The sequence below is a fragment of the Gymnoscopelus braueri genome (genome assembly GCF_963280865.1).
Source record: "Gymnoscopelus braueri genome assembly, chromosome: 11".
NCBI classification, from domain to species: domain Eukaryota; kingdom Metazoa; phylum Chordata; class Actinopteri; order Myctophiformes; family Myctophidae; genus Gymnoscopelus; species Gymnoscopelus braueri.
Genome location: NC_137613.1, coordinates 33,351,882 through 33,365,430, shown reverse-complemented (window position 1 = coordinate 33,365,430; position 13,549 = coordinate 33,351,882). Strand labels below are relative to the sequence as shown.

The window sequence follows — 13,549 nt, the reverse complement described above, 5'->3', positions numbered from 1 at the left end:
TGACCATGTTTCATTTCACAATTTACCGTTTAGTAAAGATGAACCCTGTGTGTACACTCTGAATCATATTTTAAGCATGCCACAAGGTGCACAGCCCGGGAAGATGGAACGACGGCCAACCCTCTGATGCCGTTTGACAGACAGGGTGGTGGCACGATTCTGACTGGTGGGGCCAAGCCTATATGACACCTTCACATTGGCCCAGTTGGCTGGGAAGAGGATGCATTATGGATGAGGCTCATCAGTTCCAGGGAAGTGATGGGAACCAAAGAGGTGAGAGGGCAAAAAATTGCAAGACATTTGCAAACTAATCACAGACATCCAAGATGACAGGAATGTCTGTACAGTATAAGAAGAAATGGAATTCGGGGGGAAACAGAGGTACTGGTCTTTTTTTTGTCATGTCTGTGGACTGGGTATGCTGCAAAAGGAATTGCCCTTTAGGACAAATAAAGTCATCTGTATCTGAATTTGAAAATAATTACTTTAAGAAAGGATATGCACGTCCACCTTAGAGCTAGTGCAGGATAATAAAGTCAACGAGGTAGATAAAAGAGAAATCTGCACAACAGCATGCCGCTCGACCACATTTAATGTGCAACACACATAAACAAATTAATATTTATCAACAACTTTGTCAGACGGTCTGTTGAACATCAAGTGCGGTTGAAGAAACATTGTTTATGTGTGTGTGTGTGTGTGTGTGTGTGTGTGTGTGTGTGTGTGTGTGTGTGTGTGTGTGTGTGTGTGTGTGTGTGTGTGTGTGTGTGTGTGTGTGTGTGTGTGTGTGTGTGTGTGTTTGCACATTAAATGTCATAGAGCAGGCTGCTGTTTTGTGTATTTCTCTTCTGATATACCTGTTGGATCGGATAAGAATGTGGGTGAAGAGATACTAAAGTAAAAACAGGCTAAAAGCACCACCAGCAGCCCTTACAGTCGGTACTACTCTTTACACCCAAATGGATATCAGCCAAAGAGTGCATGGCGCTGCTAGAGGAATAAAGCAATGGGGTCACCAAAATCAGCGGGGTTCATCCTGCCATTTGCAGAAATATTTTGTGAAAAGTTTATATTTTGGACTGCGGGTGGGGCTAGAGGACAGGTCATGGGGTCACTCAAATAGTTAGGGTGCACCTTTCAGGGAGCATGAATGAATGAATTGCACCCTGTACAAAAAAGCAGTTTAGCTTTATAAAGCTCTCCTCGGGTCTATGTACTCACCTATGGACCCATGGACAACCTCCACTCGTACAATGTTTTGACCTTGACTGTTCCAATCCATATGCTCATATACTGAGCTGGGTAAAAAAAAGCTTTCAAATACGCTGCCCGCTTTGCATGGAACACCTTTCAGAAAGACTTAAAGCTAACAGAACTGATGACTTATGATGCTTTTGTCTCAACTTTAAAGGACTTAAAGAATTAGACCAAGTGTGGGAAATTTCCATTGTATTTAGTTTTAGCATTTGTGCCAGCCAAATCCTGTGTTTTATTTATGTTTGCTTTTAATTGTCTCCTTTATCCTGTACGGATTATCTTAATGTGATTCAATATCTCAATGAGGTCTACCTGGTTAAATAAAGACGAAAATGTGCTCTGCAAGTTTCATAGCACTAGATTCACTATATTTTGGGATAACTTGTGTGCACCTTCATGAACCCCTCTGTTTCAACCCCTCTGGTTCATGAAGGTGCCGGGGAAATGCCATGGCAATCCATCAAGTACTTTTCAAGGTATGTTTGGGGCCACAGTTGGTGAATGGACCGATCAACCGAACCAACAGCCATCCTTGGCGCCCCGCCGCTAGCGGGCGAAAAAAGGTTAAGTGTGAAGGTAGGAGGAGAATAACGAGATAATAATAAATGTCTGAACGTGGGCTTATCCAGCCTCAAACCCAAACACTGTCACTGGTTATCTTTAAGATTGATACAGGTGATCTGGTGTTGATGTGAAGGTTACAGAAATATAAATAAAGCCGGGAAGCGATAATGCCCAGTGACGAGAGAGAGAGAGAGAGAGAGAGAGAGAGAGAGAGAGAGAGAGAGAGAGAGAGAGAGAGAGAGAGAGAGAGAGAGAGAGAGAGAGAGAGAGAGAGAGAGAGAGAGAGAGAGAGAGAGGGAAAGAGATTGGACAAGAGACAATGGAGAGAGTTATTCTCCATAACATGGAAGAAAGGGCAACCATGCAATTGCCACTGTCTTTTGTCTACTGGTCGGCCTTTCTTCAGCAGACAGTGTGGCCTTCATGTGTTTACCATTCCACTCATTCACCTCTTCCTCCAAACTAAGAGGGAAAGGAGACTTTGCACAAAAGCGGAGCAATGAGAAAATTCTGAGGAGGCCGTTGCATTGTCTCCCGTATAGAAGTAAACACTGGTCCTTATTTATCACACCTTTTCACACGGTATAACAAAACAATAGCACATTGCATTATTGTCTCTGCAAACTGAGCTATACTCTGCAAACAGAGATATTAATGTTTTCTCTGCAGTGCACCACATTATTTTGAATGAGACAATGCACACATCTATCATAGAATATATAGATGAAATCAGAATATATACAGGAAATAATCGTAATCATCATTGTCAGTAAAACTACATACATTTTTTCCTTCCTGTAATATGATGACAACCACTGCTCTCTCCATCAAATGTGGTGCAGATGTTTTGCGACCAGAAATGCTGAACTTGTTGGTGAAGCTGCAGTGCTTTCAAATTCATAAAACCCCACGTTCACATGGAAACATTCACCCAAAAAACAGTAGGCTTGTTGCAAAGTAGGCTAGCCTTGGGGCAACTTTTTGACAAGACAAAGAAGTTCACTTCATAACTTACACACTGAAATCTTGTGGTGGTTGTCTTTGCTGGGCAGCATCTTAACACCTCTAGATTTGAGTTCAGTCATCTTCTTGACTGTAAAGGGGAAAATAGAGAAACACATTATTAGAGAGATCCAAACGTTAACAATACTCATCACGCCCAGGCCTCTTCTCATGCTAGTGTGTATTCAGAAAGAAACTAAATGGATGAATAGTGAGGAGGTCTTGAGCAATGGCTCTCATCAGCGAATCCAACCACGCTCATCATGGAACAATGTACGCCAAGACTCAGACGAAGCTGCAAAACTTCCATATTAATCCACAACAAAACCTTCGATTCCACTCATGAAGCTCGGTTTAGAAACGGAAGGGGTGCTCAACAATGTGTGTAATTTCCTCCTCCATTTGTGGGAGGAGGTGGAAAGGGAATAATGAGGATTAGTGGGCTGGGTACATAAAAGTGGAATAAAAGTCGCACAAAATAGCCATTTGTATCAAATGATATGACAAAGTTTAAATGATTGGGTTTGATGATAATTGCATGGGGAAAAGTGAAAGGACAAAAAAAGCCATCAACACATTCACAGGGGAAAGGGGGGGGGGGTCGGGGGCGAAATGAGAGGCTCTCATCAAAATGCATTTATTCATCATTTCCAAAAACACCATCAACATTATCTGTGCTTCTCTTCACACGTCTATAAACACATATTCTATTGAATTAACTCCTCTGCATTTATCTGTTTCAGCCAAATTGTGTTTCAAAGCCAGAAAGTCATGTTATGCAGAAGCATGAAATGTAATTTTGTATTTAATTTTTATATTTTCAGTTTTCACATGATATTCTGAAAACAATAAAAGGTACTGTACCTACACTCAGACACATTTATAACACTTCACCTTCTGTATGTGGGGGACGCCTAAATGGAATTAACGTGAAGAGGTTTCGATCCAACAATCACTTCAGAACTGAAATGAGCCTATATGCTGACTGGGATTCATAGTGAGGAGAGTGTGTGCGTATCGAGTCAACAGTCAATCTAATTAAAGTGTCATTCTTCTACCTCTTCTCTCGGAGTCTCTAAACATAATATTAATTTATCTTACACTGGGGGCCCTATAATGGGCCATACTGGCTAAACCCACTATTTTAGGATTTAGGACTGGGCAAGGGGCGTTCCTGAAGTGTGTAATTTGGAGAGCATTGCATTGCGTGACGCACAAATTGTCTTCTTTGAATAGACCATCATCTTATATAAACGCAATTGACACAAAGAATTGACACTCTCCCTTCTGCTGATTATAGGAAAATTAGAATCACCGAGATTTGTTGAGAATTAGGCGAGAGGGAGCCTTTGAACGTTGTGCCGTTGTGCGCCCAGCTGGACTCCCGACATGTCCATTGCAGGCGCACGCTCTACCAAACCAATTTGGCATAGCGGGTGGTTTTAGATTCCGCTATGCGCTTTCCAAAACGTGTGTGGGCAAAATGGCAATTTTGGGGATAATGCAACAACACGGCCATGGGCAAATCTCCAAGCGCAAATAACGGAGTCGGCATAATGAATATAGCAGGTATAGCGGCCGCAAAATACCGTTTAGGGACAGTGCCAGCTCCCTTATCCGTATTTCACGGGTAGAGGGCAGTAATTCACGGCTAGTGGGCAGCGGGTGAGGGTAAAGCAGTGGTAATTATAGGGCCCTGGACCTATAATCCCATATGCACCGATCGTCCTCAGCTGCTTTCATCTTGTCCATATCTCAGTGAACCCCCCCCCCCCCCCCCTCTCTCTCTCCCTTCCTCCCTCCCTCCCCATCTCTCATTTGAATCTTTAAGCGGATGACTGGAGGTGAGATTCCTAGAGATGGTCTCTTTTTTTTGTCATTTTAGTGATGGACGGATAGACTAATCCTTATTCCCCGCTCATACTGGCGTGTGCCTGTGCATCTGTGTGTCTGTGTGCTTTTGCATACATGTGTGATCATGTTAATTGGGCTTCAAATCTAATCATGTTGCAGCATTTTAATTAGCTAATTCTGCTTGGGAAAATGTTAGCTTTGCCGAAAGACACCAGAAAAAAGAAAGAAATGTATAATATTCTATATAGAACAAATCTATGACAAAGATAGTATTTACTATATCCACCTGTTTCCGCGGGAATTTACTGGAGCAAAAATCCTGTGTGGGAAACATCCTGCGGGGGGACCGGAAGTAGGAAATAGCGGCTCAGTGTGTTTACATTTGCCAGCAGAACGTAGCTCGTTCGCAGCTGGCGAACGGGCCTTTTGCATGTAGTTGAAGCGCAAGGGGGCGGTGCATGGGGAGAGAGTCAGCGCACTGAAGTCAAGGCACACTACAGACTACTGTGTTGTTGACAGACAACGGATGCACGCTTATTATGAGAAACAACACAAATAAAACATGGCAAAACAGTTGCGTGCATTAGTGCAAGATGAGGGTAAAGGAAACATTCAGTCTAAATGTCCAGTAATTCGCACGCGAAAAGGAAACATTAATGTCCAGTTTGCTAATCCACAACTACTGTGCCAGATAATCACCAAGAGAGTTAAAAAAGAAAAAACGTTTCAGTCATTCAGTCCGACTTCACTGTAGCCTATAGTAGCCTTTTCATAAATTATATTTGTATTAGGCTGTCCTAAGAGTTTATAATATTTAGAGAAATGTAAGGTTTCAAATACAAAAGTATTGGTAGTAGTTGCTGGACATTTAGACTGAATGTTTCATTTATCCTCATCTTGCGCTAATGCACGCAACTGTTTTGCCAGGTTTTATTTGTGTTGTTTCTCATAAGCGTGCATCCGTTGTCCGTCAACAACACAGTAGTCTGTGCCTTGACTTCAGTGCGCTGACTCTCTCCCCCCCCGCCCCCCGCCCCCTTGCGCTTCAACTACATGCAAAAGACCCGTTCGCAGTACAGCTACGTTCTGCTGGCAAATGTAAACACACTGAGCCGCTATTTCCTACTTCCGGTCCCCCCGCAGGATGTTTCCCACACAGGATTTTTGCTCCAGTAAATTCCCGCGGAAACAGGTGGATAGAGCATAGTATTGGCGGCCATTTTGTGGTTCCACAAATAGAAAGCCCATTCATTTTCCCCATAGAGATTTACCAAAATATTTATATGAATTATTTTAAGCCTGGAACCAAGCCATCCAGGGTAGTTATTACATATAGGATATAATATAATTAAATACATAGAATACATTTAATGAATACATTTATTTTACTGGTGTAAGCACCTGGATTCAAAACACCTGGGTTCAAACATCTAACACTCATCCAAAGGGGAATCCCCCTGGGAGATATTAGGCAACTGGTCTTCAAGCAGGGAAACCAGAATGCGGACAAGCCGATTCTTTTTACCCGTATCAGACTCCCTTCTAATAAGCTTAATAGATTCTCGGGGAGGCCTGATTCATGCACATTCATGCAACAAAAAGTCATTTGTGTCAAAATTGAGTTTTGAACACACAAGGTGTGTTCAAAACTTTTCTGGCTCTTCCTGAACACACCTGTGGATTATACCAGGGACAATGACTTGGACTTAGCTCCCCCTCGGACACACCTGTGGACTACACCAGGTACAAATGACTTTTTGTTGCACTCCCTCATGGAGCTACTTGCGGATTATACTAGGGTCAGTCCACCCTAGGTGGACACGCACTGACCTTTTGCACCTTAATCCCATGTATAACGCACTGACTTTTTTTTTGTCTTTTTATTGTGCTCTTTTCCTCTAAGCACCTTAACGTCCATATGTATATCATGCACAGTATAAGTATAACATGCCCAGTATACATACATTGCTGCTATGCTCAGGCACCTTAGTTAGTTTTTTTTAGTTTTTTATTATCTCAGGTACTTTGTAAATATGTAGATAACTTGTCTGGCCTTCTGTTGCTCTCTTGTTTTGATCTCCTTCCCACTTGCCCCCCAACCCCTCTTCTTCTCCCCCCCCCCTCTTCTTTCTATGGAAACTAACGTTGCGATGGGAACGATGTACAAAAACGAATTTCACCCACTTTTTTACCTTGTAAACCTGTGATGTGACAATAAAACTGATTCTGATTCTGATTCTGACATTCTGATGCCGTTCTGCAGAATGCAAGTGTCTTGTTTTTGTGCATAAACCAATTAATTCATTTATTTATTCAAATATTAGACTTCTGGGCATCAGGAAGGCCTGCTCTGCTACACTGGCTACCTACCTGCAGCTAAAATAGTGGAATAGGATGAAAAGTACAGTAGCTGCATTTAATATCAAACAGCTATAAAGTCTCCACTGGTATCTCACCTTGATACTGGGCACTAAAGCCCCTCAGTTTGTGGTTGCCATCCGAGGTGAAGTGCAGACGGAGCCAGTTCTTGCTGCTGATGATGGGCGAGGGGAGGTTGGGCCCTGTGAACCTGAAGACATTGAAACAAAGAAAAGAGGTCTGTCAGGTATTTAGAATATTGGGTACATTCATAATCGAGTATCCAAGGTTCCATAAGAGACACACACAAGGGGAAGCACAAAGCAACTACTGCAAACCATAGCAGTGGCAGCCCGTCAATAGGGGGGCGCTAGTGCGCCACACCACCTCTCCTAAACCTAAATCTTCCTTGAATAAGTATTACTTTAAAATATATTCTATATATGTTTTAAATGATCAAACCAACAAGGTAAATATTATATAGTTAATGACTAGTGAGTGAAATCTACCATAAAATGCAGATAAAAAGCGTTCTACTGTGCCTAAACTTAATGCCGTGTGCGCAAAAATCTTTAAACATTGACTCGCAATGTTAGTTTGAGCATGCATATAGTTCACTCTTCAATGAACAGGGCTTCTTTGAGCGCAGGTTTGCTACGCCTCTAACGCATAGATATCTATACACATAGAACTGTACTGACTGCTGCTGCTCATTCCAACTGCTGAGCTTCACTTTCTATGCCTGTTATGTCTATGCTGACTGAGCTATGCTTCGACGCACGACGGTATCGTCAATGTACAAGCCCACAAGCGTCGTTGTTATTGCAGTGAATGGATATCAGTGGTGGGAAAAGTATTCAAATGTTTTATTTAAGTAAAAGTAAAAGTCTGGAATTCAAAATTTACTTGAGTAAAAGTACAGAAGTAATGGTATCAAACTGTACTTAAAATACCAAAAGTAAAAGTACTCAATATGCAGAAAGTCCCATTTCAAATTTTTCAAATGTGTAAAAATTATAAAAATCCTTAAAATGTCAGATCGGCTATTTTCAAATGGCCGAAATGTATATAGGGCTGAAGTGAAGTACGGTTTTCAAGTAATTGTAGTGTTGGCTTAATTTTTGTTGTAGCACTACCTGGGGAAAATTCCACCAGCCGCCACTGAACCATGGTATGACACAATAGAAAGAGCAGCATTTCCCATACATTGATTAATTTCTGGTGATCCACCATTAACACATTAACCGCCAAGAACGTAGTCCTACGGTCCGTTAAATCCAACTGTTAAGCGCCGAGACCGTAGCCCTACGGTCCACGGTCTTTTCGCGCTATTCACTTCCGGGTTCACTTCCGGATTTTTTTTGATCCACTTCCGTTTCCGGTTTGATGACCGGAAATATAATTATTTGGGATCCGGTTTTGACGATCACGCCCGCTCCCATTCTACAGACGAAACTGAAACTCAATTCTCTTCCTGTAGTTTTTTCTCCTCGCATTTCACTGTTTAACGTAATCCGCTCTAACTACAACATGGATGCCCCGTTTGACACGCGATCTTCACTGGGAGATACAGGGAGATCTCGCGGATGTAAACAGACCGTGTAGAGCTCAATCTTAAGGATTTTAACAAGATCTATGGCGACATGAAAAAAACAAAAAAACAACAAAAACACCTTGGCACTGGTGAGTACATTATGAGATTAACCTCTGGCGGTCGATGTGTTAACACTGGCTGCCACATAATGATTTTTTATTTATATATTAAAAAAAATAAAAATGTTCTCTCTCTCTCTCTCTCTCTCTGATAGCTATAATTTAACATTGTTGAGGTTAGCATGCTGTATGAAGGTGGTAGTCAATATCAACTGCTTGTGCAAGTGGATGAATTTGACGTTCATTATTTAATTGTTTGCTCCCTGAATCCATATGAATATTGAAAGGAAAATAGTTTTTTCCCCAAAACAGAGTACAGAGACACTTAAGAAAACACACGTGGGAATGCTGACCAGTGTGACCAGCGTGATTAGCTTAGCTATCCAATTAATTTGCTTGGAATATTTCCAGGTTTCAACCAGTGCTGCTGTGACAGCTGAAGCATTAAGAGAGGGTGAGGAAGGGACAGCGGTAGCTAATGAAGAGAGAGAGACAGAGGAGCGGAGGAGGATGCTAATGTGGGACAGCCCGTTTACAACGTAAATTCCTCATTGTTAATTTAACTCTGAGAGGATACAAATGGAACCAAATGGAAGTGCAATTTGTACACTCTCAGGAGTTACAAAGGGGCAGCCGTGTGGGCAGAAGCAACAGATGAGATTGACGGCAACAGAGAGATATTTAGAAGCAGGGCAGGTCAGAAAAGCTGATTTCTCCAAAGACCTCATTTCTATTCTTCTGTGTCTTGTAGTAGATGGGACATGCATGGGGCAAGCAGCGAGCTCAGAGGCAGTGGCTGAATATGCCTCAATTTAAGACTTGGCTGTACCACACACAGCATAGTCAATTTTACATCTCCATAACTTGTGCTACCGTGAATAAATAATCAGACATAATGTTTTATTTGCCGCTTTTATTACTGTTATGTGTACATCATTTAAAGATGAAATAAATAAATCACAAAAAAAAAGAAAAAGCAATCGGGTATATACATTTGATAAATGATTGCTCTACTTTTTAGGGATGTTTGGTTTAAGTTGGAGCGGTTCTATACAGAAAAGGTGACTTGGAAAAGCACATCACTAACAGAGCACCACCAGAACCGCATCAGATGCCAGCGATCCACTGCATCTGTTAGGTTACAATTTCAACAGCAGGTATATAATATAACTTTGAGTATATTCATTTGCAGTGGACTCCTTTGAGCCCACTGCTGTCTTGGAAAATAAGGTAGTTATTGGTGGGTTCAACTGCCTTTACTTGCTGATAAACAATTAACTGAGCAACCAGTTAATTTGGGGGGGGGGGGACTGAAAAGGAGCTTGAAAATTCAAAGAAACATTATATTAAAAAAAGTCCACTAGCCACTATTTGAGATTCAATTCACCACCCCCCACACCCCCACACACACACAACCCCCCCCCCCCCATTAAGATCTCATCCTGTAATTGACATATTCTTTGAGATCTTTGCAGCAGAGGAGCCGATTCTCATCCAGATCAAATCATCACAGGTAATTAGCCTGGTAGTCCATTATGTCAATCTCCAGGCAACATGATTTGCATGTCCAATATGGGAACGTTTAGTTTGACTGATGTCAGAATCCCATAAATCTTGGATCCTGTTACTGAACTTTCTCTCAGATACATGGATAAAGAGGGACAGGTGTTCAATCAATTCCTGGGCTCTATTGCCTATAGCAACGCAGACACTGTTGTGACAAGAATGTAAATAAACTATTTTGTAAGAAGCCGAGCCTCCAATCCAAACAGAGATACTCTATTTAGACAGGGCAGCCATTATGACGGGTAATTATTTCATGCCCATGTGAGATTATTATTTGTATGCCATGTTTGTCAATAAATAATTGCATTTAAATTCAGTGTGTGTGAACGGGGTTGCTAAGCAACTTTCACACAGGTTCTGAAAGATGGTGGCTGTGACTTTGTGCAGCCCACAAATTGGCCCTTGTTGGATGATGTAAAATGGTAGTCTACATGACCACTGTAAGCGACCACCTTCAAATAAGTTATTAAATTCATTCTTATATTTCAGAAAGCGCGCAAATTGTACTGCAAAGCTAAAGGCAGCATCCACCACCCTGTGTGTCAGTGTTACCAGATACCAGATAGTAATATGAATGATACCACAGTATTCTTCTGTCTTTCAGAATAGCCTCTATTCTAATCATCATATTTACTGTAAACTAATTATGTACAGTAATCTGATACTGTAGTAGTTATCTTCTGTCTATTCATAACTAATCATATCTAAGGCAATAATGTAGAGTAAGCAGATGCCATTGTAGTTAATCTTCTCTATTCATAACTAATGATTATATCTAAAATAATGTACAGCAATCTGATTCCATTGTAGTTATCTTCTGTCAATTCATAACTAATCAGTTCAACCACTTAAGCCTTCCATACTTACTTGTATGACAAATAGTGAAGATAACTGGTCTACCAGCTCACAACATGTTGCACTGCGACACATTCTGGGCTAGTAGACCTGCTATTTTCAAGATTTTTGATCATTCTTGCCCTAACGGCATGCCCAAAATAGGGACCACATTTTGAAAGAGGTTGTTAGCAATGTTTCCTGGAATGCTGGCTCTCACACTGGCTATTAAATAAATAAAAGTCTGCCCACTGTGGCTTAAAGTGCTCCCAGTCAAAGTTTTATTTGATTAATGTTTCGACAAAAAAACGTCTTCTTCAGAATGAAGCATGGACAAAACAACACTCCTCAAATAGTAACACTTAGGCAGGCCCTGCCTGGTCAAACAAGTGTAGTCAATGTGTTCACAGAGTGCCTATTAGTCTTGCTCAGGTTCAAATAAATGATCTTCAACCAGACTGAATAAATGAAAATGAACACATGCGAAGCACACAAACTATAGGACAATTACAGCGAGTATACAAGAAACATTTATGACGGTGAATAATTATTATGTCTGAGAAGGTCAATAATTCCACGCTGAAATACAACAATAAAATCACAGAAATACACTCAGCAAAAGGCCATCCAGACACTACAGAGGAACTTGAGCATAGTCCTGAGCAGTCTTAACGGAAGAAACAAACAATACATTCAGTGTGTTACGTACAGATTAGTGTACATAACACTGAATGCTTTCCAGGCTGATGTTTTGCCCCACCTTGCATGCCTGTCCAAAAATATTTCCCAAAATCAACTTCATACATGAAGTAGGCTAATGCGGATCTAGTAAAATCTGTTTGATAGGATATATTGGTCTTTTGCACACCTGGATAAAGTCTTTGCAACAGGTGCGATGGTGGCGCATACAGACTCACAGATCAAATAATAATAAAAACATCCGCTCACGGTCTTCACTCGCTCGATAAAGAAAAATATTCTTAATTATAGCAATTTTTCAGTCAATAACCTTCAGGTACCTGATGCCTGAAAAAGGCCGTTAAGCAAAATGTTGCGAGTGATCTTTATTGAGTATGTGCTTTTCTATTCTTTGACTGGATACATTGAAATTAAGGTTGTCTTGATCACGTTTGACCAATACTAAACAGCAACTATTCACTTTTTACATTTTATTAGACAGTGAATTAGATTAGTGAAGCAATCAAGCTATATATTGTTAAATGATTTATTTGCCACAAAGTACTGTACTTGGCAATTAAAATAATTGCAGTGCAATTATAGCCAGCGTGCGCACACACACACACACACACACACACACACACACACACACACGCACACGCACACGCACGCGCACACACTCTCTCTCTCTCTCTCTCCTGGTCAGCTACTACAACAAATAGAATCAAATTCCGTAGGAAACACTGTGGAGGTATATCTGCCTGGGCATTCACTGGGAAAAGGACACTTCTTTTATGGGCTTGACAAAGCCATGGTGAATTATACTTTACAAACACTTAAAGTGCCTCCTGATCTGTATGCTAATGAGGGCCTTTGCTTAGCAGGCACTTCTTCAGCTGTTAAAGCCAAAGTCGTTTGGGGACACTTCATCTCCTGTGGCCACGCACACAAACATGAACACACACACACACACACACACACACACACACAGGCACACACTGCACACATGCACACGTATTCCAATCTCCCACCTGTAAATTAGATTTTCCAGACTGTGTCCTCCCCATCTCCCCACCCTACCCATCAGCCTCTCTCTCACACAAGGAGAAGTGCATTAGCGGAGACCTCTACCTGGCACTCATTAAAACTAAGTAAGGAACGGAACAAAAGTGAGATAGTGAGAGAGAGGAGGGGTGGGGGGATTAGAAAGAGAGAGAGTGAGAAAATAAATTGTTAGTGGTAAAAAAAAAGTGAATAAATAAATATAGCAAGAAAGAGGGGAGGGGGGAATAATAAAAAAGGGCAGAGGACATACTTTGCGAGCCAATATCCACTCTGTATGTTCAAGATCCTCTAGCAGCCACCATGGGGGAAAAGTAATAAAGTGGCTTTCTGTATGCCCTCTGTGTGGGCAAAGAGAAGGGTCGGTGGGGGGGGCGGGGTGGGGTATGTAACGTAAAAGACAGTTTAGCCTAGCGAGGGCGTCTGGCGGAGCAATCTAACTGCAACAGACTGGCCCTGTTGAGCTCTCACAGGATCAAATAAAGCACGTGGGTTTTCTGGGCTTAGCCAGGAATTAGCTGCAATTTTGATGTAGAGAATGCCCCTTCAGTTTACATAGTGTGCTCTTCCCGCATAGGGGCCACTGTCTTACAGTAGCAAGGCTAATCATTTAAGCCGAAGCCAAACACACTAGGAGAGTAATATGAGGGAGGGAGAGAGAGAGAGAGAGAGAGAGAGAGAGAGAGAGAGAGAGAGAGAGAGAGAGAGAGAATAAAAGAAA

The 13,549-nt window shown here is 41.6% G+C and overlaps 1 protein-coding gene across 1 annotated transcript in view; it reads right to left on the bottom strand.

The window, feature by feature from the left end:
* csmd2 (CUB and Sushi multiple domains 2) overlaps positions 1-13,549 on the bottom strand; it is a gene marked incomplete at both ends in the record, with an annotated part of 387,232 nt that overhangs the window by 187,990 nt on the left and 185,693 nt on the right. The window contains 2 exon segments of the mRNA XM_080442648.1: positions 2,837-2,914; positions 7,134-7,246. Coding sequence (XP_080298774.1) covers positions 2,837-2,914; positions 7,134-7,246 — 191 coding nt within the window.